The 22855-nt window shown below is 40.5% G+C and overlaps 2 protein-coding genes across 3 annotated transcripts in view; one reads left to right on the top strand and one right to left on the bottom strand.

Annotated features, from left to right (window-relative positions):
* The window catches only part of LOC125897806 (rho guanine nucleotide exchange factor 12-like), a 52783-nt gene extending 40464 nt beyond the window's left edge, over window positions 1-12319 (top strand). Inside the window, exons 25-38 of one of the 2 annotated variants that reach the window (XM_049591241.1) lie at window positions 502-627; window positions 3115-3229; window positions 3351-3451; window positions 3649-3726; window positions 3888-3963; window positions 4051-4218; window positions 4409-4496; window positions 4579-4659; window positions 4737-4831; window positions 6369-6659; window positions 6814-7023; window positions 7375-7571; window positions 10267-10339; window positions 10449-12319. In XM_049591241.1, coding sequence (XP_049447198.1) covers window positions 502-627; window positions 3115-3229; window positions 3351-3451; window positions 3649-3726; window positions 3888-3963; window positions 4051-4218; window positions 4409-4496; window positions 4579-4659; window positions 4737-4831; window positions 6369-6659; window positions 6814-7023; window positions 7375-7571; window positions 10267-10339; window positions 10449-10462 — 1713 coding nt within the window. In that variant the 3' untranslated portion in view covers window positions 10463-12319. The remainder of the gene's footprint in view (window positions 1-501; window positions 628-3114; window positions 3230-3350; window positions 3452-3648; window positions 3727-3887; window positions 3964-4050; window positions 4219-4408; window positions 4497-4578; window positions 4660-4736; window positions 4832-6368; window positions 6660-6813; window positions 7024-7374; window positions 7572-10266; window positions 10340-10448) is intronic. The other variant, XM_049591239.1, reaches the window with a different exon arrangement.
* Window positions 12320-15463: 3144 nt separating this feature from the next.
* LOC125897827 (TLC domain-containing protein 5-like) lies at window positions 15464-19908 on the bottom strand. Its single transcript, XM_049591276.1, has 2 exons — window positions 19719-19908; window positions 15464-19489 (listed from the first exon to the last, which is right to left on the bottom strand). The coding sequence occupies exons 1-2, from the start codon at window positions 19906-19908 to the stop codon at window positions 18942-18944; spliced, it is 738 nt and encodes a 245-aa protein (XP_049447233.1). The 3' UTR covers window positions 15464-18941.
* Window positions 19909-22855: the final 2947 nt, after the last annotated feature.

Below are 22855 nucleotides of genomic sequence, written 5' to 3' on the forward strand. Positions count from 1 at the left end.
TAGTTTATTTGACAGACACACTCATTCATCAACAGAAAAAAGGTGATGTAACAATTGCTAGTCATACCGTTGTATACATTCAGGTTGCTCTGGGTAAAACAGGGTGTCTAACAGCTCCTTAAAAAGTTATTCAGTGGTCTTAAATTTGAATTTATGACATCTTAACTACTACAAACATTTTGTCAAATTTCATTTATCCATTTTTTTAATTCCTTTTTGTGAAAATAGGTGAAGTCTTTCTATGTAACAGTCCACATTTCTAATGTTACAAATCTTTAAAGAACTAAAGACTGTCATTTTGCTTCATACCTGGACTTAACTGTTGGCAAATGTACATAACACTTAACTCACACAAGAGTCTGCACAAGACCATATATATACGGGTCTTAGCATTAAGCTTAACTGTCTGATACCTGTAGACACCCTGGTAAAAACGTTAGCAGCAGTAAATACTGCAATAAATACAAATATGAATGTGCTGTGTTTGTGTGTTGATTCCAGTTCAGCGGCGAGGAAGAGGAGAAGATCAAAAGAGCAGTGGGAACTTTCTGTAGCAACCAGCCGTCTGCACTGGAGCTCATCAAGAGCAAGAAGAAGAAAGACCAGCGGTTCACTTTATTCATGCAGGTCAGAAAACAACAGAGTACAGTAAACCACAGTCCACTGTCAGGAGGGGGTTTAATATGTGATGAGGAAATCATGATAGATCAAACATACGGCAGGAGATGAGCTGACAGAGAGTGACACTTGGATTTGATGTATAATGTATTTTAATCAGAAGGAAGTCTCAACATTCTCTCTTTATATTAGTTTGAATTCTTACATTCAGGAAAACAGGCAGTAGTTTGGCTTTTTAGAAAAGCGTGAATAAGAAATATACCCATGATGATGAGACAGTGAGTGTGTAAACTAATTGTGTAATGATAAAGAAAGTTCAGAAATAACACAAGCAACACCAGAAGCTACACAGTGGTTTGAGTTGAAGGTGTGAGAAAGAATAGTATCAGTAACATTGTTAACACTGTGCTACATTACAGAGAAATACAAAAGCGTACTAATGAACCTTCATTAATATAGGCCTATATTTTATCTACAAGTGCACGTCACACACTGAGCGAGCCGCCTGTTAATGACGCTGTAGGCTAATGGGCATGTAGCAACTTCCATGTTTCAGATGATACGTCATGTTTGTAGTCGACCAATGAAGATGAGTTTACATATCACCTTGGGTTCGTCCTTCACCTTCTCAAAATGATCCCACACTTTGGATTTCCTGCCCGACATGTTATTAACTAGCCTGTGAAATAACCGCAGGTACCAGCCCTGGAAATTAACCCTATGGGCCCGAACAACGCATAGTGCGTCCAAATTCACACCCGTTCTTCTCTGTGGATTTTCTCCACGACCGTGTGTCATAGCGAGAAGCCACGCATATCACATGAAACAGAACGGAAATGTAGCTTTCCGACAAGACCAAGCACTTGTCGGTAGTCCAATGTTTTCACAGTGAAAAAAATGCTAAAGTTACACTAAAATCATGAATAACAGAGCTTTCATACAGCTCTGCACACACATTACTCTTGGATGGATTACTTGTGAACACAGGCTCGCACAGAAATGCCACGCATATCACAGGAAAGCGCAGGACCAGAGCTTTCCACTGATACCACACACATCATTGTACTGTCATCCCATCACACTATAAATACAGATCAAACGTCTACAAAATAAAAACCTGACGAATTTCTTTACAATCCATTATAGAGATCTTGTTATCAGTCACTTCATATAGTGCGGAATATCGTATCTTACCACGTCTTAGGCTTGCGTGTGTTTCTCCCTGTCTATCCACATTTGTAGTCCGGCTTTCAAGATGCAAATATCTCCATATTGTCCAGTTGACACTCCATCAAACTTTGTATGACAAGACCAGCCACTTCACCTTTGCGCACCCAGACAACTGAGGCCTAATTATGCATGCTGACAGGGTCGTAGTCACCATATACATTGAGGGGGACATGTGCCCCCCCACCAATGCCCAAAATGTCCCCCCAGTATATAACTGAAACTGAAAAACAACAACAAACTTTGTTTACTGCAAACAAAGTGGCAAATATTATCTTGGAGGACATCATTGCACTTGGTTGACTATTTTTCTATGATCTTAGATGTAAATATTGCATGTTTCTTTCAGATAAATCACATTTTTGATTTGTGAATGAGTCAATGGAATTTCTTGCAATAATGAAAAAATACTGGCAATCATGTCCGCCTGGCACAAACCACATGTTTTGGACAGCTGTGAAGTGACAGAATGTCCCACCATCATGGTTCTTATATTGCCAGATTCCAGAGAGTCTCCCCTCTTCATATATGGCAGAATATGTCTTCTTCAAACTTGCTATGGTGAGATACGTGTAAAAATGTAAGAATTTAGTCACATGGATTTGTTTTTTTCATTGATATAAAAATCAATATAAAATACAGGCACATAGAAGGACATGTAATGATGGCAAATCTGGTTAGCCCAGATTGTCCTGAAAAAAACAAGATATAGCATGTGTATCTAGCCTTTATAATGACTGTGATATGAGCTTAAAAGTAAAGGCAGTAAAAATACCCCAAAAACGCCTAGGGCCCATAGGGTTAACCTGACTCCTGTCTGACTGCTGAGCGTGGACACTTCCTGAGTCCTTTCAAATTAAATTCCCACATGGTCCAGTTTATTTTGACAAGGCACAGCTCCTTCTGCGATTAAACAACCAATTAAATCTTGCTGACTAATGACCTTTTTGGTCGACTAACGTTTGCTCGACTATGAAGGGGCAGCCCTACTTTCATGTCTTTCTTTTGGCTTGCAATGTGTTTTAATCTGTGCTAATCTGCCGTTAGAGTTACCTATGCTGACATTTACTGTTTTGTTTTTTTTTTTCACGTGCCTCTCAGGACTTCTGTAGTTTATTGCTCTGAATTAATTTTGACCCGTATTTTATCTTCTCATGCATCCCAATGCCCTGATTAAATATTACATCTGTGTATTGTGTCATATGTTATCAGTTACAGAGGTTTTGGGATGTCGACCCTTCTTATTCTACCTTATTATTTTTCTTTCAGGAAGCTGAGAGCAACCGTCTGTGTCGCAGGCTGCAGCTTAAAGACATCATTCCTGTGGAGATGCAGAGAGTCACCAAGTATCCACTCCTGCTGGAGAATATTGCCAAGTACACAGGTAATTAAACTAACTAACTAAACTGCACAGGTGTTGATATAACTGCAGGCCCTTGATTTATCAGGGATCTGGATGTTGTGCATCAAGCAGCTGTTTGTTATGTATGTTTATACCCTCACAGAAGATGGCGAGGAGAGGGAAAAGGTGAAGAGGGCTGGAGAATGTTGCAAAAAGATCCTCAACCACGTCAACCAGGCTGTCAGAGAGGCTGAGAACAAACAGGTATACACATTTGAATCATTGTAAAATATATGTGTGTTAGGGTTAAAGCAATACTTGAGTTTCTGCTCATGGTTTGGGGATTTTTTTTTTAAAGATTAAAACTAACCTATCAGTCAACGTAACAGCTAAAAAGTACATTTTTTGTGCTGATTTCCAGGGTTTACAAGTGTTTAATGTGTTGTGTTGTTTCTCAACAGAGGCTGGAGGATTATCAGAGAAGGTTAGACCTGTCATCACTCAAACAGAGTGAAAACCCCATGATCTTGGAGCTGAGGGTAAGAAACTGGTTTTGAAGTTGTAAATGTATGCCTGATGCTTTATGGTCCTTTCTTGTTATACACTCTGGACCTGTATCTAGTCAAGGGAAGATGTTGAGGGTTATCAATGAAGCTGTTTGTTGTATTTTTTATATTGAAAGTTGATTCTTGTCCTGCAGAATCTGGACCTGACCAAGAGGAAGATGGTGCACGAGGGACCTCTCTCCTGGAAAGTCAATAAAGACAAGACAATTGGTACACACACTCACCTGTGTGCGAGAGTAACATTTACAATACAAGAAGTCAGGTTACAGTTTTATATCACCATTGTCGTCCTTTCAGAGCTGTACACAATCCTCCTGGAGGACATCCTGGTGTTACTGCAGAAACAGGACGAGCGTCTGGTCCTCAAATTCCACGGCAAGAATCCGGCCAGTGCCACCGACACCAAACACATCTTCAGCCCCATCATCAAACTCAACACTGTCCTGGTTCGTCCAGTGGCAACTGGTACGAACTACGCTCACTCCAAAATACTTCATATTATGCATTTTGCAGTGCACTGTATCTTTATGGTCCACTTGTCTATGACCGAATAGCTTAAAAACTCATCAGCCTCAGCTGTACTTTGTGTGTGGTGCAATATAGCATGTTTAGCAATGTTAGCGTGTAATCATTGTTGCATTGTTGTCGTCATCAGACAACAAGTCTTTCTTCGTGCTGTCCATGTCTGAAAACGGAGCTCAGATCTACGAGCTGATGGCTCAGACGGTGTCCGATCAGAGAGCGTAAGTCTCGCACCACAAACAAACTTCACGTCACCTGTTTCCTGTGTCTCATCCTGCTGCTGTATCGCCTCTGTCCATGCAGGTGGCAGTGTCTGATCACACAGTGTGCTGACGCCATGAAGGCCAAACCTCACAACAGAGACAGACCTCCAGTTCAGTCTGAGTGAGTCCACTAACTGCAGCTCCTTCACTCACTGATACTGGTGTTTTTGTATTGTTTCTAATTTGAGTGTGTTTCAGTGCTGAGCGAGACGCTATTGAGATCATCAAAAGTGGGATGCCCAAGGCGAGCAAAGATCCTGACGGCACATCAAGTGGAAGCATCCATTCTTCAGGTACTGTAGCTGTGGTTGGATGAAGGTTCTGTCAGTAATGAACAGTGTTGGGCAAGTTACTAAAAATTTGTAATTAGTTACAGTTACTAGTTTGTTTTTTCTTCAAAGTAATTGAATTACTTTACCAATCACTGCATATAAAAATAATGATTTACTCAGTGTTGCTGTCGAACAGTGGGACAAGACAACTGTCAAATTTTATCTGTGTTTGTTCCCCTTATAACTGTGATGAACAAGTGGCACAAAAAAACAGAATACATATTTGTACACAGTTAGACATTTGACAGTAATATCTTCATCATGATAGGCCTTATGAAAAACATAAACACACTGCGGTTTATCCTTTAACCTTAACAGTAATTCATATCCGGCACTTAGACTGCAACTCACCACTACAAGCATATATATCCTTGATCTCTGTGAGGGAAAAATAACGTCCAGATTTCCAGGGCAGCAATGCCCAAATTGTTGGCAGTTGTGTGCAGTCGTTACCGTCTAATGCTGATAGACTGATTGACTGATACACTTAAGTTCGGGTCACTAATGATGCATTAGTCCATCTGTGGGTCCTGCAGCATTCTGAATAATGTTAAGATATGACCAACCTTCCACCTTCTCCTCCCCTCCTCCCAAACACACAACATTAAATCAATTATTATCTTAAATCATATTAAATATAACTGGGGAAAAATCTGGTAATTATGCTGTTTTCGTCTGTTATGATCAAGACAAAATTAACAAATAAGCCCATTTAATATTCAATAATTGTAATTGTGTTATTTATTTTAAAGTTTTTTTTAAAGTTAACAGTTACATGTCTAGTTGCCAACAAAAGTACTTGGATTACAGTAGCACGTTACGTTCTCATAAAGTTCTTTGAAACACATTACTCCCAACTGGTGCTGAAACATTCAGTTTATTATTAATTTGATTTACAAAAAAAAAAAAAAAAAAAAAAATTCTCTGTTTCATTCTGAACTAAATATTTTTTGACTTTTAAATTCAAGATGTCACTTTTTGTTCCTAAACTATTTTCTGACAAACAGAAACAAGCAGCCTGGTCATACATATTTTGCACATCCCTGCAGAAACTCAACTCTGTACAACTCTTTAATTTTTAAACCGACATATTTTTATGGTATTTTTTTTTCATATTTTTATTGTAATTTCTCAAATCTTTATTTATGTTTCTTTTGCAGTTTTGGAGTACGTCCTTTTATTTTAATATTCTTTTAATGTGTTAACTGTTAAGCACATTGTATTTTAAAACTGTTTTGGCCATAAACCTAATTCTGAATCGGTTTTTAGACTAAATGGTGCATTAATTGAAGAATATACTGAAAAATGAATGAATATAATAATTAAAATAATCATTGTTCATCAAGAGCTTCAACAACAACAAAACTAACTTCATCTCCATCCGTTTCCTCTGCAGGATGTTTGATTCTGAACACTCATAGTTCGAATGTTTTACAAAAAGTATTTGATATTTCACATCAGATTAAAAACTATGAGCTCAAATCTCAATCCATCCCAGATAAAGACGCCGCCTCTTCTCCAGACATTCAAGTGCCACAGAGTATCAACCCGTTTGATGGGATGAAATCGGAGGATGAGGAAGAGGAGCTGGTCGTGGCAGACCGACAGGAGGAAGACGAGGATGATGAAGAGGTGGATGAAGCAGAATTAGAGGCTTTCCTGGACGGGCAGCTGGCAGATGGACTGCCCTTCCTACAGGAAGAGTCACGTCAGGGCATCGCTATTGAAAACCAAGAGCATGAAGCGTTTGGGGTACCCTCCTCTAAAGGGGAAGAAGCTCTCAGGACGTGTAAGTCAAATGTTAAAGGGTCAGTTCACCCAAATTACAAAGACACATTTTATCACTTACCTCCAGTGGCATCTCCACAGGCAGATTTTTGAGAGTGTAAAAGATTTTGAGATGACATTTACATTAGAAAATGACACATTTCTCTCCGTCCTAGTGGCGATGCTGAAGCAGGCTCTTTTCAACCACATGATAAGCAGAGAGACCGAGGAGGAGAAAGAGGAGACACAGGAGAGCAAGCAGAGTGCCTCTGTGCCTGCGAGCCCCGAGGGGCCCCCTGAGAGCCGAGCGTCTGCAGGTTCACAGAAAGAAAACCCTCAGCTCCCGTCAGGACACACAGAGCTGTCTGAGACGCCTGAACGTAATGGTGAGAGAATCGTAAAAAAGTTTTCTGTGTGGATCTTTGTCTGGTGTACTGAAGGATTAAAGGAATAGTTTGACATTTTGGAAATTACACTTATTCACAGTCTGGCAAAGAGTTTGATAAGAATTGATACCACACGTATATCTGCTTGTTAAGGCTACATCCAGCAGCTGGTTAACTTTGCTTAACTGTTTAACATAGCCAGGCTAGCTTTATTCTCCTGTCTCAAGTCTTGGTGCTGAAGCAAAGCTAACTGTCTGCTGGCTGACAGATATGAGAGGTATCAAACTCAACAAGCGTAACAACTGTAGAAATATTTTTGAACTCTTCCACCTGCTCTGCTTCTCCACCCAGGTGGGTTTGTGGTTCTGGATTTTGGTGGAGAGGAGAGCAGCACTGATGATGATGGAGGAGTCGGAGGTGATGTGGGGATCGACATGAGCAAGCTACTGTCCTCCTCCTCGCAGGCAGGGGGCAGCAGTGGCCCCAACCTCAGCAGGCAGCTCATGACCCACCTACGCCTCCTGCAGGCCGACCTGCAGTATCTGAAGGTACTGCGCATTTAACCAACAGCATGTCTTAGCTCCTCTGACACACACACACACACACACACACACACACACACACAGAGTCACAGACCAAACACATAGTGGGAAATCCCAACTGGAAGTAGTCAACCTCATAGTGGACACAGATGGTCTGATTGTTAATATGATGCTTGTAGACCTGCAGAGATGAGCATATTTCTGCACAAAAAGGCACAAAATGGTTCGTCTTTATTTTGTGTTTCACTTTTGTTGTTTTTTGCTGGCTGACCAGAGTTATTTTCGGAAAGCTGAGAAACCAGAATTTCTGGGGAATTCTCATCAAAATCCGTTTCAGTTTCCTGTGAAAAATACCTGCAGGGTCCTGGGATTTTAGCTTGTGTGTGCTCATGACGGGACCTTATACACACTATCACGCTACTGTCGTAGTTATATATATCTGTTATAATAGTACTTTAACTGTCTTGTACTATAGTACTTCTACTGAACAACTACTTGTAGTAATTATAGTTTACAGTTCAGTCTTGTGCAAAATATTTTTTAAGATTAAAAGAATGCCTCCCAACAGTATACGACTGGATAAATGAGACTTTGATTATACTGTACGAGTTGTGTGAGAGTTTGTGAACAGATGTTTTTATATAGTTTTGCTGTTTTAAATGCAAACCCCAATGACCTCAATTCGTAAAGATTGTTGGCCTTTTTTGGATTCTCCCTTCACCATGGAGGTGTGAGAAAAGAACAGTTTTCTTCACAAATTCAAGGTAACACGGGGTGGGTAATTGATGTAAAAAATGGTGCATCGTCTGCATAGCACATCTCTAGCAGGATAATATCTTCACCCATTGGGGACCTGTTGTTGAACCACAGCCAATGAGAGTGCTATCTCGGGAACAGGAAACTTTACTATATGTATTGTATTTGCAACGTAGACCAAAGTCGTTGTTGCACCTGAAGGAATCAGGCTATTTTGGGAACAGGTGTGGCAACGACAACAAAAAAAATCCTGTTTCGTGCAAGGTCATTTCCCTTGTTACTCCTCACATGTGCTTTTTTGGAGACCAGACATACTCATCGATTATCCTCCTGGTGGAAGATCTTATCTTGTGTGACTCCCTGTCGTAGGTCATATAGTGTAAAAACCATGATAACTTACAGACTCCTGATTACAAGACAGCAGGTTATGTAGTGTGAGCAATACAGCGCTCTGAAAGCAGTGTGAACTTGGCATAACAGAAATAAAAGATTAAATGAAATATAAGAGATTAATTATCTATAATTTTGTTTCTTAAATCAAACTTTATTTATGTTTAGAAATCCCAGGAGTCCACAGAAAGGAGTTATATATTCTGGGAAAGTAATATTTTTGTAATCACGGAAAACCCTAACCCGAAGCAAGACATATAACACAGCATATAACTAGCGATGTGTGCAATTAGACGTCTAAATGATTAATCGTCTGCCCCCTCGCTAGTCGGCACCAGAAATATTAGTTGGTTAAACCAATTGGTGTTTTGTTCACGTGCAAGGCCGCTTAACTGTCATGCAGCCACCCGCCGCTAGTGGGTGTTACAGAGCGGTAAGACAGCAGTCCCCCTTCCCACAGTAATGCTCGAGGAGACTGGAGTTTTAAAACAGCATGGTGGGAAATTGGAGAGATGTCCTCTCACAAAACCAGCGCAGTTTGGCTGAACTTTGATCTAGAAAATGAATTCAGCAGCAATGAATCTTTTTTGAGACGTTATATTATTTGTTAACTTTGAGTGAGTTGTTGTCAGATAATGTGCAGGTTTACATTCATACTGCACGGAGCAAAATGCCTCATTTCAGCTGAAATTTAATTATAATTTAGATGTTTTATTAATTTAAAAGTGAATTGCTATAATTTCTGTCAGATAATCTGCAAGGTTCAATGTGCCCCATATTTTAGAGGCAGTTTATTTATTTTAGATGTTATTTTAGTGGTTAACTTTTGACGGAGTTGTCGTCATGTTCACATTCATACCGCATGGTGTCTCGCACTTCAGCGGCATTTAAAATCCGACATGGTTTTTGAAGATTGTGATTAAAGGCTTCAAAGGGCTCTTAATGCACACACTAATTTTGGGACAATGTTTCAAATACTTAACAATAAATTGTGCTAAATTTTGACTGTTTTCTGAGTGTTTTCCCGTTTTTTAGACTAGTCCACTAGTCTTGATTAAAATTTTCATTTAGTTGCCAGGAACATCCCTACATATGACCAGGAACTGCCCATTAGTTAGACAGCCCATTGGTTCGACATCCCATTGTTCCGACCATATTAAACTCATTGTTCCGAAGTTCGTTCTGAAATCATCATGATGCCCTGTGGTTAAGGTCTGGTTAGGTTTAGGCACAAAAACCACTTGGTTAGGGTCAGGAAAAGATCATAGTGTGGGTTAAAATGAAAAAGAAAGTGACAAACACATAACCTGTGAGCCAGCTCCGCCTCAAGCCGGTCGCGGCGCACCATACGCCCGCCACGAGCCGTTCAGCACCGCGGACAGTCGGACTAATGGGATGTCGAACCAATGGGCTGTTGAACCAATGACATGGACCCCATATGACCATCATCACGAGATCATCTTTTGGCTCCTTCATTTTAGCATGCACGCCACATTTCTTTTGTTTCGCTGTCTGTTGAACCACAGTGAATTTTGTTGTGATGCTTTTTTTCCAGGAGGTGGAGATGAAGTACAACGAGCTGCGACAGACAAACAGTGACATGGCGACTGACTCTGACGACAACAACGGTGTGTTTCACTTCCCTCACTAACTTTAAACAATCAGCTGAATGAATCCACATCAATCTGTTGTACATTTACAATAAAATCTCAAACACTTTCTTTTGATGTTTTTCAGACGGGATTCAGTGATGAAAAACTTCACTCTCTCTCGGTCCTGTGAGTTTTTAATGCCACTCCATGATAACTTTCTTCCGGATGAATCTTTGACTGTTTATCACTGGTGTTCCCCGACAATGGAGGCTTAATGTCAGATCTCCCACTTCAGGCATGAATCAGTGGAGGACATTATCACCCACTATAAACTCAAAATCCCTCTGAGGAGAGACTCTGTGGAATTACTCGAGGACAATTCAGTCACTTTTTGCTATAATGATAAGAATAATCAACTGCATAAATTATCTTAAACACTGGAGATATGAAACAGAAAAAGGGGCAAAGTCGAGTGTGCGAAGTCTCACGGATGTACAGCAGAGATTAACAGACATTAAGTAATGGAAAGAGACAATGAAGACTGCGACCAGAACAATTCTCTGAGGATCATAAGGTAGACGGTCTTATTCAGGTTCACTGCTGTAAGCTTGATATAGAATTCTGCAAAAAGAAATGAGAGACAGCCTCTCCTGTACATATTCATCCCAGCACTCCGAATGCTTCAAGGTAGACTTTCCTTTTTTTGTAACAGCACTGAAAAGCAACACTTAAATTGTTTTTACATTTGGCAACATGCACAAAAATCATGTAAGATACTGCAGCATTCATCCCTAGCATCCCCAAAAGTATCTTTGTGTTTTATGTTGTTTGTCTTCAGCCTAGCTCATATATTCCTCTAAAGTTCACGTTGTATCTTATTTGTTTTATCTGTACACAAACAGAAATGTAAAAATTAAGTTTATGGTTTCAAGAGGATTTACTTGCTGGAACTATTTCTTTTTGCCGAACAACAGCTGACTGTGTCCAGCTTTGTTGTCAAAAGATACGTTTGGTGCCATCATAACTGCACAGTGGCCAAAACCTGTGCTCACCGACCGTATATGGCAACCCGTGCTATAGCTGAAGCGACAGATAGATAGATCCAGGCAGGGTTGGAAATTTTTTTGTCCATCTGCCACTGTGGCTGATGGATTCCAAAATCTGCCAGCCACTTAATAGATTACCATTGGGTTTTTGTTTTTTTTTGGCTGGGGAATGAAATAAATCTAGCAACCTCTTGCATATTTTACCAGAATCTGGCTCGTGGCTGGTGCTCATTTCTAACCCTGGATCCAGCATGTAACTCCCACTACAGCCACAGAGTAATTTAAAATTTACATTTCTGTTCTAGGGACACATGCTGTGTCTTTAACCGCCTGGAAAACGCGAGATTGGTTGTTGCTTGAGTCGGTTTTTGAGTGCGCCTTTTGCGTGTATACATTTTTAAAAAATGGATCCGAGGGTGCAAAAAAACACTGCATGTGTACGAGACCTTAGAAGTGTTTGTAGGCTTGTTTTGTAACTTTAACGGAGCCAGGCTGTCTCCCACTTTTTCAGTCTTTGTGCTAAGCTAGACTAACCATGTCCAGGATCCAGCTCTGCACTTGACACATAGACATGTTAGTGATATTGATCTTCTCACCTCACTCTTGCAAAGACCGCAAATAAGCATATTTCTCCAAACTGTTCATTTGTCAGGTATTCCTGCAGTAGTTATGAGGGGCTTGTGCACGTAAAGTTTTTTCCAGGTTGATAAACTGAACACGTCAGAATTTGCAAAGCTGAAGTCTGACTGTCTCAGTTTATGTTTGTTCAACCAAACCGTCAGAAAATATGTTGGCATTGGACACTTCTGAAAACCCTGGATATGTAACATTTGCACACTATTGTGTTGTGGATACAGTACAGGCCAAAAGTTTGGACACACCTTCTCATTCAATGCGTTTTCTTTATTTTCATGACTATTTACATTGTAGATTCTCACTGAAGGCATCAAAACTATGAATGAACACATGTGGAGTTATGTACTTAACAAAAAAAGGTGAAATAACTGAAAACGTGTTTTATATTCTAGTTTCTTCAAAATAGCCACCCTTTGCTCTGATTACTGCTTTGCACACTCTTGGCATTCTCTCCATGAGCTTCAAGAGGTAGTCACCTGAAATGGTTTTCCAACAGTCTTGAAGGAGTTCCCAGAGGTGTTTAGCACTTGTTGGCCCCTTTGCCTTCACTCTGCGGTCCAGCTCACCCCAAACCATCTCGACTGGGTTCAGGTCCGGTGACTGTGGAGGCCAGGTCATCTGCTGCAGCACTCCATCACTCTCCTTCTTGGTCAAATAGCCCTTACACAGCCTGGAGGTGTGTTTGGGGTCATTGTCCTGTTGAAAAATAAATGATCGTCCAACTAAACGCAAACCGGATGGGATGGCATGTCGCTGCAGGATGCTGTGGTAGCCATGCTGGTTCAGTGTGCCTTCAATTTTGAATAAATCCCCAACAGTGTCACCAGCAAAACACCCCCACACCATCACACCTCCTCCTCCATGCTTCACAGTGGGAACCAGGCATGTGGAATCCATGCGTTCACCTTTTCTGCGTCTCACAAAGACACGGCGGTTGGAACCAAAGATCTCAAATTTGGACTCATCAGACCAAAGCACAGATTTCCACTGGTCTAATGTCCATTCCTTGTGTTTCTTGGCCCAAACAAATCTCTTCTGCTTGTTGCCTCTCCTTAGCAGTGGTTTCCTAGCAGCTATTTGACCATGAAGGCCTGATTCGCGCAGTCTCCTCTTAACAGTTGTTCTAGAGATGGGTCTGCTGCTAGAACTCTGTGTGGCATTCATCTGCTCTCTGATCTGAGCTGCTGTTAACTTGCGATTTCTGAGGCTGGTGACTCAGATGAACTTATCCTCAGAAGCAGAGGTGACTCTTGGTCTTCCTTTCCTGGGTCGGTCCTCATGTGTGCCAGTTTCGTTGTAGCGCTTGATGGTTTTTGCGACTCCACTTGGGGACACATTTAAAGTTTTTGCAATTTTCCGGACTGACTGACCTTCATTTCTTAAAGTAATGATGGCCACTGGTTTTTCTTTAGTTAGCTGATTGGTTCTTGCCATAATATGAATTTTAACAGTTGTCCAATAGGGCTGTCGGCTGTGTATTAACCTGACTTCTGCCCAACACAACTGATGGTCCCAACCCCATTGATAAAGCAAGAAATTCCACTAATTAACCCTGATAAGGCACACCTGTGAAGTGGAAACCATTTCAGGTGACTACCTCTTGAAGCTCATGGAGAGAATGCCAAGAGTGTGCAAAGCAGTAATCAGAGCAAAGGGTGGCTATTTTGAAGAAACTAGAATATAAAACATGTTTTCAGTTATTTCACCTTTTTTTGTTAAGTACATAACTCCACATGTGTTCATTCATAGTTTTGATGCCTTCAGTGAGAATCTACAATGTAAATAGTCATGAAAATAAAGAAAACGCATTGAATGAGAAGGTGTGTCCAAACTTTTGGCCTGTACTGTATGTTGAAACTTTACATTTCAACAGTGCTGTGATTAACTTGTGGGTAAAAAAAAAATCACTTGGTTATGCTTAAGAAAAGATCATGTTTTGGCTTGGATTACCTGGTTTTGCGGCACAGTCCTGTAAAAAACAGCTGCTTTTTCTGCCCACAAGGTTGGCAGGCGTCTCCACTCGGTGATCCACCATTCCCTACATCATTTTACAAACGTTGATATGATACCTATAAAATAGTGGTTCCCAAACGGTGGGTCACTGTCCAAAAGTGGGTCGTGGCTCCATTCTGAACGGACTGCAAGTGACTTTATTTTGAAGTACAGTGAATTTCTGGCACTGAGCTTTTATTTTGAAGTGCAGTTTCCTGCTGTAGAGTGAGTGACTAACAGACAGCTCCTTGAGAGAGACTAGACTAACTAGATAGTTAGATATGGTGCTTGAAAGTAGAAATTTAAGACTGTATTAAATAAGGGATGCTGGAAAATATAAAACATAAAAAGCACAATTAGCTGGACGACATGGTCAAAGACATGTGTGATGCTGAGTGTGTTAAACCGCGTGGACCTTCAACTAATAACTAAAGAGAAATCTGGATCCTGTGGCTGCACCAGTTGGGAACCACTAATATAAAACATACAAATGTAGCACATTCATGGTTTGCAAAAGTGCATAATGCTGACACCTTCTTCTGGCGACAGGGCTGGTTTGGTTGTGGGTTGTTTTCTTGGTTTGAGTGTCTGAGCAGAAAACAGTTTTAAATTTCCTAGAGAGCACTTGTTTAAAGCACCAAATTTCAGCCAAAGTCAGAACCGACGATGAGAGGGATGAACAGACAGAAGGAAAGGTAAAACACAACCTCCTCGACATGTTTGTGTGCAAGAATCCGAATGTGGCACTGTGCATTACAACTCTGTTTTTTTTCGTTGTATCAGAAGTACCCGGTAGGCTGCAAAATACTGCAGCTATAAAAAGATTGATACACATTGTGTGTAACTGCTGGTGTTTTTGCTGAAGCACAGTTCACTAAATAATAGTCACTGTGAGCTTTTCAGAGTGTGTGCACATGTGAATTTATTGAACTGAATTTTATTCTAGAATTTATTTTCCATTTGTTTTCTTACTTCCACCGGCCTCCTGACGTTGTGCACAGCGAGGCGATTGACTAACCTGAGTGCAGTTTTTCATCTCTGTCATTCATCACCCAACACTAAAAACCACGTTAATCTTTATTTCTCTGAATCACTCAGAGAAGGTTTTCCTCCAGGATCATTTCTGCTATGGGCTTCTCATGAAAGCCGTCTTCAGCTTGTAACACCCGTCTGTTAGGTACAAAGATTCACCCATCAAACATCTGCACTTCACTCTAATGGTCAGACTGAAAAAGACTGAAATATTCTCTCGCCACAGGACTGCACAGACGACATTACGGCTTTGATTTTTGGATGAAGTATAACGAAAAAAAAGAAAAACTGAAAAGAATATATAGACACAAAGAGATTGTTGTGGACTGTTTTCATTGTAAAGGAATATAATGTACAATTACGACTGTATATCAAAGGTTTTGTGTGTGTTTTTTCTACACCGTGCGATCATGTAATGTTTTAACACAAACTGCTTAAAAGGAGGATGAAGTGTCAGCATTAATCTGTTTTATAAATGTTCTATTGAAAATGTTTTATTTTTATTACATTGTTATTAACCCTGTTATTAACATGTCTGTTGAGAACACATATCGCTCCTTTTAGTGCAGAGATTTAAAGCTGAGCTGTTGTTAAAAATGAAGGGGGAAAAGAGAAATTTGAGTTTTAGTTGGTCTTTTGTGGGGAGTGGGGTTTGTCCATCTTTTGTTGGGGACTATTTTTGGATGCGGATTAATACACATTTGGTGCTCCAGCGCCCGACCCTGTGCATGAGGACCCTCTGAAGATGAACATGAGGGGTCGTGAGATGATTGACAAGAAGAATTTTTGGACATTTCTCTCTCTGTTTATCTCTGTTTTTTAACAGGTAAACCCTTTGAAACCTGAGCTCATTGGCTTGATTTCCCTCAAAAACATGGGAGGAAGGTAATAAACAAGATTAGCAAATTAGCAAGAAATTTGAAAAAAAAAAAAAAAAGAAATTACCTGGAAAAAAAGTGCTTAAGAATTATAATAATTCTGTACCAAAAATTTAAACATGTAATAATAATGATTATAGATGTAATTTATCCCTAGCTTTTTTCTTTGTTCACCATTTTTTAAAAATAATTTTCTAAATCTAATATTTTTTTTGCAGTTTGTGGGATGTTTCTCACAAGTTGCTCATGGCCTTTCTTATCATATTTTTTTTTAAAGCAATCGCACCAATATGCTCAGGTTTCAAAGGTTTAAAAACTTGCGAAAGACGTGTGAAAGCAGCACAAGAAAAGTGATGTCGCTCCAGGTTTCACAGGGTTAATCTCCTCAGGGGTCTCATTACAGAAAATTCTTACATCTGAAATCCTATCTTATCTCAGTTTAAGATGACACTTAGGATTTTTTGTATCACAAAAAAAACATGGTTCTTCACTGCATTAAGAAAAAATAAAATCCTGTCTTATTTTCAAACAGAAATTTGCTAACTGAGGGATCTCACATTAGGAATCCTAAATTAAGACGGCATAAACCCTGTCCTAAATAAACAATAACCGTGAGGTCTGTGAGGCAATGACAGTGAAGTTTGGTAACAACACGAACACTGAAATATAATTACTGAAACTCTATTGAACCGTATGACGTTTGACATTTCCCAGACCATGTGTTAATGGATGAAAACTGCCATGGCGATTAATTACGACCGGCCACGACTATGTGTGTGTCATTGTAGAAAATTGTGTTCTCCATGACACCTATTTTAACAGAAACTACCACATAGCTGGGAAATATTTTGCAAGGTGTTTATCTGTCTGTCTGAGTACAGATTTTGTCAACGCAATAACATCACAATTTTACATCCACTACAGTTCTCTAGCTTAAGAAATGACAGGGAATTAGGTAAAGGAGAGACAGTGTTTTTATTACAGACGTTCGACATACAATCTATATTTTCCCACCTCACCCTCCTCAGGATTGGCCCCACAGCTGTCAAGGCAGGGTTTAAGTTCCAATGTCACACCAGTGCACACTGCAATCAATACGTCTTGCACTTGAAGTGCTGACACCGTTCAGTATTTTCCACTTGTGATTGTCTTCACTGAAAACACCTGGAGCCTGCCCTGAACGTCGGACTAGGTTTAACCTGAGTGAGTCGGTAATTAGTGGGTCATCCCTATGTTCCCAGGGTTCTATGTTTCCCGGGTTCTATGTTCCCCACTTAACCCTGCAAAAAAGGTTCTATGTTCCCTGCTTACACAAAAAGGGTTCTATGTTTCCCGCTTGGTTGAGCAGGCAACATAGAACCCGGGAAACATAGAACCTTTTTTGTGTAAGTGGGGAACATGGAACCTTTTTGCAGGGTTAAGTGGAGAACATAGAACCCTGAGAACATGGATACGCTCCTGTAATTAGTGGGGGAAGCAGGCAGATAAAACAAACAAAAATTAAAGAAAGGAAACGAGTCCACCTCGAGGGCAACACACATTTTTTTTTGCCTGAACTAGACAAAGAACAATACCAAACCAAACAATGTAAACAGTCCCACACAAGAGCAGCTAATGGACCACTGATGCTCTGCAGACACACAAATGGATGATCTTAAAAACCCTTAATTACAAAATATTAAAATGCATTTGAAATAAATGTTAAAAAACTACATGGCTAAAATTCAAAATACCTGGTACGTCAATCTACTTTCCTACAGACTACCAGCTGCCTTAAACCCAGCAGAGAAGCAGGTCTGAATTGATTAGTGCCTCCAACTTCCCATTGCTAAAATCGAACGCCTGTCTTTTTTGTGGTAGCAGTCTAGCTGGCCAGTGACCAGTGAGAGCTATTGATACAGTATTATGGTTCGTCCATCTCAAGTAGCCTACCAGTACAATCTAAACATAGATATACAGGCATGACAGGACGGGTGAATCAAATTTACAGTTTGAATTTTTGAAGTTAAGATAAAAAAAAAAAAGACATCTAAGACAGGACAGGACAGGACACAGCCATGGGTTAAAAAATTGCTTGTGTAATAGGAAGACAGGATTTATCCTATCTTTGAAACTTCAGATAAGAGGATGAGTAAAGATATTTTTCTGTGATGAGGCCCCAGGCCGCTAAAAGTGAAGTTAAACAACAGTAGAAGGTGACAATCCCTCTTTGATTTAATTACAGACATGTAAACTTTGATGAGGTTCTTTGAGTTGAATTGTTTCAAAAGGTAACAAGCCAAAAAAAGTTGGAAACCACAGGTCTAGTGTATTTACTGCAGAAAGCTGGTATATGTGGGATTGAATACAGTAACTAAATTAAGTAACAAACTGCGACATTTGGTCACTTCTATTATTTTAATACAGAACATTTTTTTCCACCAAAGCTTTATTTTGACATATGAACTTTCTCACTCCTTTTATACATCACACAGTTTGTAGCAGATCATTGAGGTGCAGATGAAAACATTTTTATTGTAAAATAAAAGTGAACACAGGTTTGGTGGACTGAGGTTAATTTAAAAATATGGTAGCTACATGAAAATTATCCCTAGTCCCCATGATGCCTTGCGTGAATTATGTGTGCAGCTTCTGGTGTTGAATCGAAACCCGTGATTTCCAATGGTGACAGTTTGTTTACAGTTCTCTATTCTTCTTTCCAAGAGCGATTGGGAAATAAAACGTGGAACACACCACCTGTTATAGCTCAGACAGGATTATGTGATCATACCTCTACCATCTCTGACAACCATCTCAAAGCAACCAAGCACGCTAACAATTAGCTCACCTTACTCCAGTAAAATACTGTTAACTTTAACATGGCCCGAGCTAGCTTAAGGTAACATCTGCTCCTTCTAAAAAGGATTTATGATTTCTCCAAACCTTCTTGGAATCAGGGTTGTTGTTCATATAATTCAATATGTATAATTGATGTACTGATGCCACAGCACCTGTAGAACTACAGAAGCTTGGAGGCAGCACACACATTTTAAAAGCCTGTGTCTCTCTTTTCCTTCAGTCACTTTTGTCTGAATGTCCGTCCAGTTTTTCTGAGCTGATTTCCTTCAGCTTGTGGTTCTCTCGCCACCTTTTATACTTAGCTCTACTTTTCTTGTAGCCAAACCTGGCGATGTCCACCATGAACACCCAGGCGAGTCCGTACATGACCACGCCACCAAGCTTCATGATCAGTGTGGTCCTGGGAGAGGTTAGCTCACAGTAAAACATGACTGTGCCAACTCCCACGCGCACGGTGGCGAACAGTAAGATAAAAAGCAAGTCCACAGCGTCGCCCAGCAGGCTGTCATACAGGCCCAGCTGCCGCAGGAACCAGCGGGTCTGCAGCAGGGGGTTGGTGATCTCGCTGCCAAAGATGACCCCGCAAGTCTCGCAGCCTGACACCCCCATGAACAGAGCGAGGAGGATGCCCACGATGCTCGCAGCGTGGTGTGCCAGCATGACGGGGCCCTCGGTGTGGTAGCACAAACACCAGGCCATATCGAAGAAGAAGTAGCCGAGGCAGACACACAGGGAGAAGGTCTGGAGCTCAGTGTTTTCTGTTCCTAGGGGACGGATGAGAAAGAGTCAGGGAAGAGGAGCATTAAAAACAAAACTTTGTACCATAAAGCAATATTCTTTGTGGTGTAAAGCAATTCATCTCAGACTGTGTACTGTAATTATACTAATAACCTAAAATTAAAGTCATAATGAGTTGGACTATTGTTAATGCTGTTGTCACAAAGACCAGATCACCTTTTGTTTTCCTCACTGTGTTCACGTCCTAGCACTGACCTGCATGTGTGAAGGGCCAGGGTCCGTCTATGAACAGCACGTATGCTGTCAGCAGCACTATGAGGACGCCATGGGACAAAGTGACCAGCCGGCAGTTCCACTCGGGCCCCCGCTGAGTGAAGGTACAGCAGAACAACTGGTAGAGACAGAACCAGCCAATCAGGCTGCAGATCACCTCCAGTACCGGCATGGCTGTCTGTGTGGGACGATTGGATTTATGTCACCATCACAGATAATCATGTCTCCATTGTGTCAATGTGTGAAATCTGAACACATTTTAAAATCAACAAAGGGATTATCAGTTTCATGAGGAGCCTGTAGGGCTTACTGAAGACATTACATTTTATTTTTTTGTGTTATTTATTTATTTATTTATTTTTATTATACATTATATGTCTTTTTATATTTTTCTTACCATATTTTCTTAGTGGAGCCTCCCAGCAAAAAGTATTTCACCCGATCATACTTGGAAAACTGGAGTGACATTAATCTTATCTCTTGTTTAAGAGTCCAGTAAATCTGAATGAATTATTCTATGGTGCTCATGGTTTCAGTAAAACCTGACGATTGAATTGTGGAGAATCTAACCAAGCTAAGTGTAGCATCTCCATATCAGCTATCAAACTGTAAGTTCCAGTGGGTGGTCAACAATCCGGTTTTGTACTTCCAAAGAACTTCTATAAAAATGAACTGCTTGGCAACCAGACCAGGCTTCTGTTTGAGACAGGCTTTTATTTGTCAAAATGTGTAGTTACACCGGGCTAATAAAAGAGACTGGGTGTTTAACTGGGACGAGGCTTTTAATTGAAGTTCTACAGTATTTGCTCATAAAGGAACAGTGTGAAAGATTTAGGGGGATTTTGTGGCATTGGTGAGGATTGCAGATTGCAACCAGCTGAAACTTCTCCCGGTTACAATTCCGAATCATCCTCAGAAGTCTCTTCCTGTCCATGACGAACAGACCAGTTGGTTTAAACTGGTAAAAACACTGAATAAACCAGTTCCACTTTAATAAGATAAGAGTTCATCCGACGCTCTTGTTGCGGAGGAATTGCCAACTATGGTGGCTGACGCGAAAACGCAGATGGCCCCATCAAGATCAAGTGTTTGTTTCGTCTGTTCTGGGCTACTTTAGAAACATGGCGGTGCAACTTGGCGGACTCGGGGGACAAGGACCCGCTTAAATGGGTCATTTTAAGGTAACTAAAACACAGTGGTTCTTATTTTCTGGTGATTATTCACTGAAGAAAAGCTACTCATTACGATATGCTCCATCTCTACCGACATATCCACCCAAATCCCACACACTGGACTAGTGGCGTAAGGTAGTTAGGATGGGCCCCAGTGCACGCTACCGTGCACATATCGTCTCGTCACATGTTCAGAGACTTGACACTGGATAACATCAACATACATATTACCCAGCAATCATCATTGCATATCTGTATATGACAAAAATACCATAGAAATTAAGAAATTATTAATGTAGTTTAACAATTTTAATAGTTGATTTATAGAGCAGTTGATTTATAGTGATAGAATAGGCATATAATTTGTCATAGATGCTATCAACTGTTTTACAAATGAAGAAATAAAATGACAAAGCTCTTGTTAGTAATTTCATGAGAGTTTTTCTTTGAACACAGGCATATTTTTAAGGTGGCAATCACTCATAAGGGCTGATTCTCCACCCAACACATTGTTGGAGGGCTCACTGTCTCTATAGGCCCCCACCTCATGGGCCCCAAAGCAACCGCACCACCTGCACTGTCTATACTTAGACCCCTGCCCTGGACCTTTAAATACTTAAATAAGAATAAAAGGAGTGTATAACAGTTACAATTAGGATACCACTATTAGTGTTTTTCCACCCAAACTTTCACCCAGTGTTGCGTTAATGCTTCACTGACCTGAGTAACACTAAAAAACAGACATAGCTGTCATGTGTTCACCCCGCCCTCACACACAGTAGCTTACCTTAACCCCTCCTCCTCTCAGCTGTCCCTAATATTCAGGATACGTGTAGAAAACGACTCCAGCAGTCGTACGCAGCCTCGGCCTCCATCACTGTTTACGTTCCATAAAAAGGCAGAAGGCAAAGTGCCCACAGCTCAGCACATTTGGGACAGACACATGTTCACTCTGTGAAGATGACAGAAATGCCATGTGCAGGCTACTATAGACAGTTAGTGGGTCCTTTATCCCTTCCCCCTGGATCTCAGACCTGATCCTCTTAAAGGATTACAGTCTCTGCAGATACCTGCTTTTAGACGGGACGGCTGATATGAAGCTGCAGCTGTTTCACACTGATGAAAAACTAAACTGAAGTTTGATCATATAACCCAGGGGACGGCAACATTTACTGTCAAAAGAGATGTTTTCAACCAAAGAGCCGTATGTGGCTCTGGAGCCACAGGTTTCCCACCCCTGATATAACCTGATGTCTTTGCACTGACTACCAATACAACAAGCAAGAGCTCGTTATAAAATCCTCCTTTTGCTTTACGAGACTTTTTTTCTGGCCCAACAGCCAGAACAAAATGTATGTTTATGAGCCATATCAGTGTTTCTAAAGTGAGGACTCGATTTATTTTGCCAAAGTTAAAGACATTTACACTATAAATTGGTGCAGAGAATGCACAAATTGATGCATAAACAGTCACAAGAATGCAGAAATCCAGTGTTTGATGCTCAAAATTTTCTGATGGAGGAACCCGTCACCTTCTGATTTCACACGTGTCCTTAAACCTAACCACACGTTAACCACAGTGTTGTTGAAATGTAAAGTTTCAGCCTGTCCGCCACATAATAATGTGCAAATGTAACATAGTCGTGATGCAGAAATGTACACTGCCAACTTTTTTCTGGTTGTTCCCTCCTGCACTCTCGGTCTTATGACTCCATCATGTCCTTTATGTTCTCTTAATGCTGATTATTTTACTGTTTCTAGATTTCACAAAGAATCTTTCAGGGACAGAATTATTTTCTTCCACTGATCTAGCTATTGTTACAGCTCAGCCAAGGAGGACATTATTCATGTTTACATCTCGTGTTGTTACAAGCACTTTCCTCTTATTCATGAGTAGATGCACACTTCCTTCTGCATAGTGATATGGTTAGTGGGTGTCAAACAAGGT

Source organism: Epinephelus fuscoguttatus, linkage group LG12 (assembly GCF_011397635.1).
Source record: "Epinephelus fuscoguttatus linkage group LG12, E.fuscoguttatus.final_Chr_v1".
Classification (NCBI taxonomy): domain Eukaryota; kingdom Metazoa; phylum Chordata; class Actinopteri; order Perciformes; family Serranidae; genus Epinephelus; species Epinephelus fuscoguttatus.

What these genes read in the sequence shown, in the direction of transcription:
- LOC125897827 (XM_049591276.1), bottom strand. Translation starts at nt 19,908, where the DNA reads ATGCCGGTACTGGAGGTGATCTGCAGCCTGATTGGCTGGTTCTGTCTC. An exon ending in CTGGCCCTTCACACATGCAG is followed by an intron (nt 19,490 to 19,718) that starts GTCAGTGCTAGG and finishes TCCGTCCCCTAG; the next exon opens with GAACAGAAAACACTGAGCTC.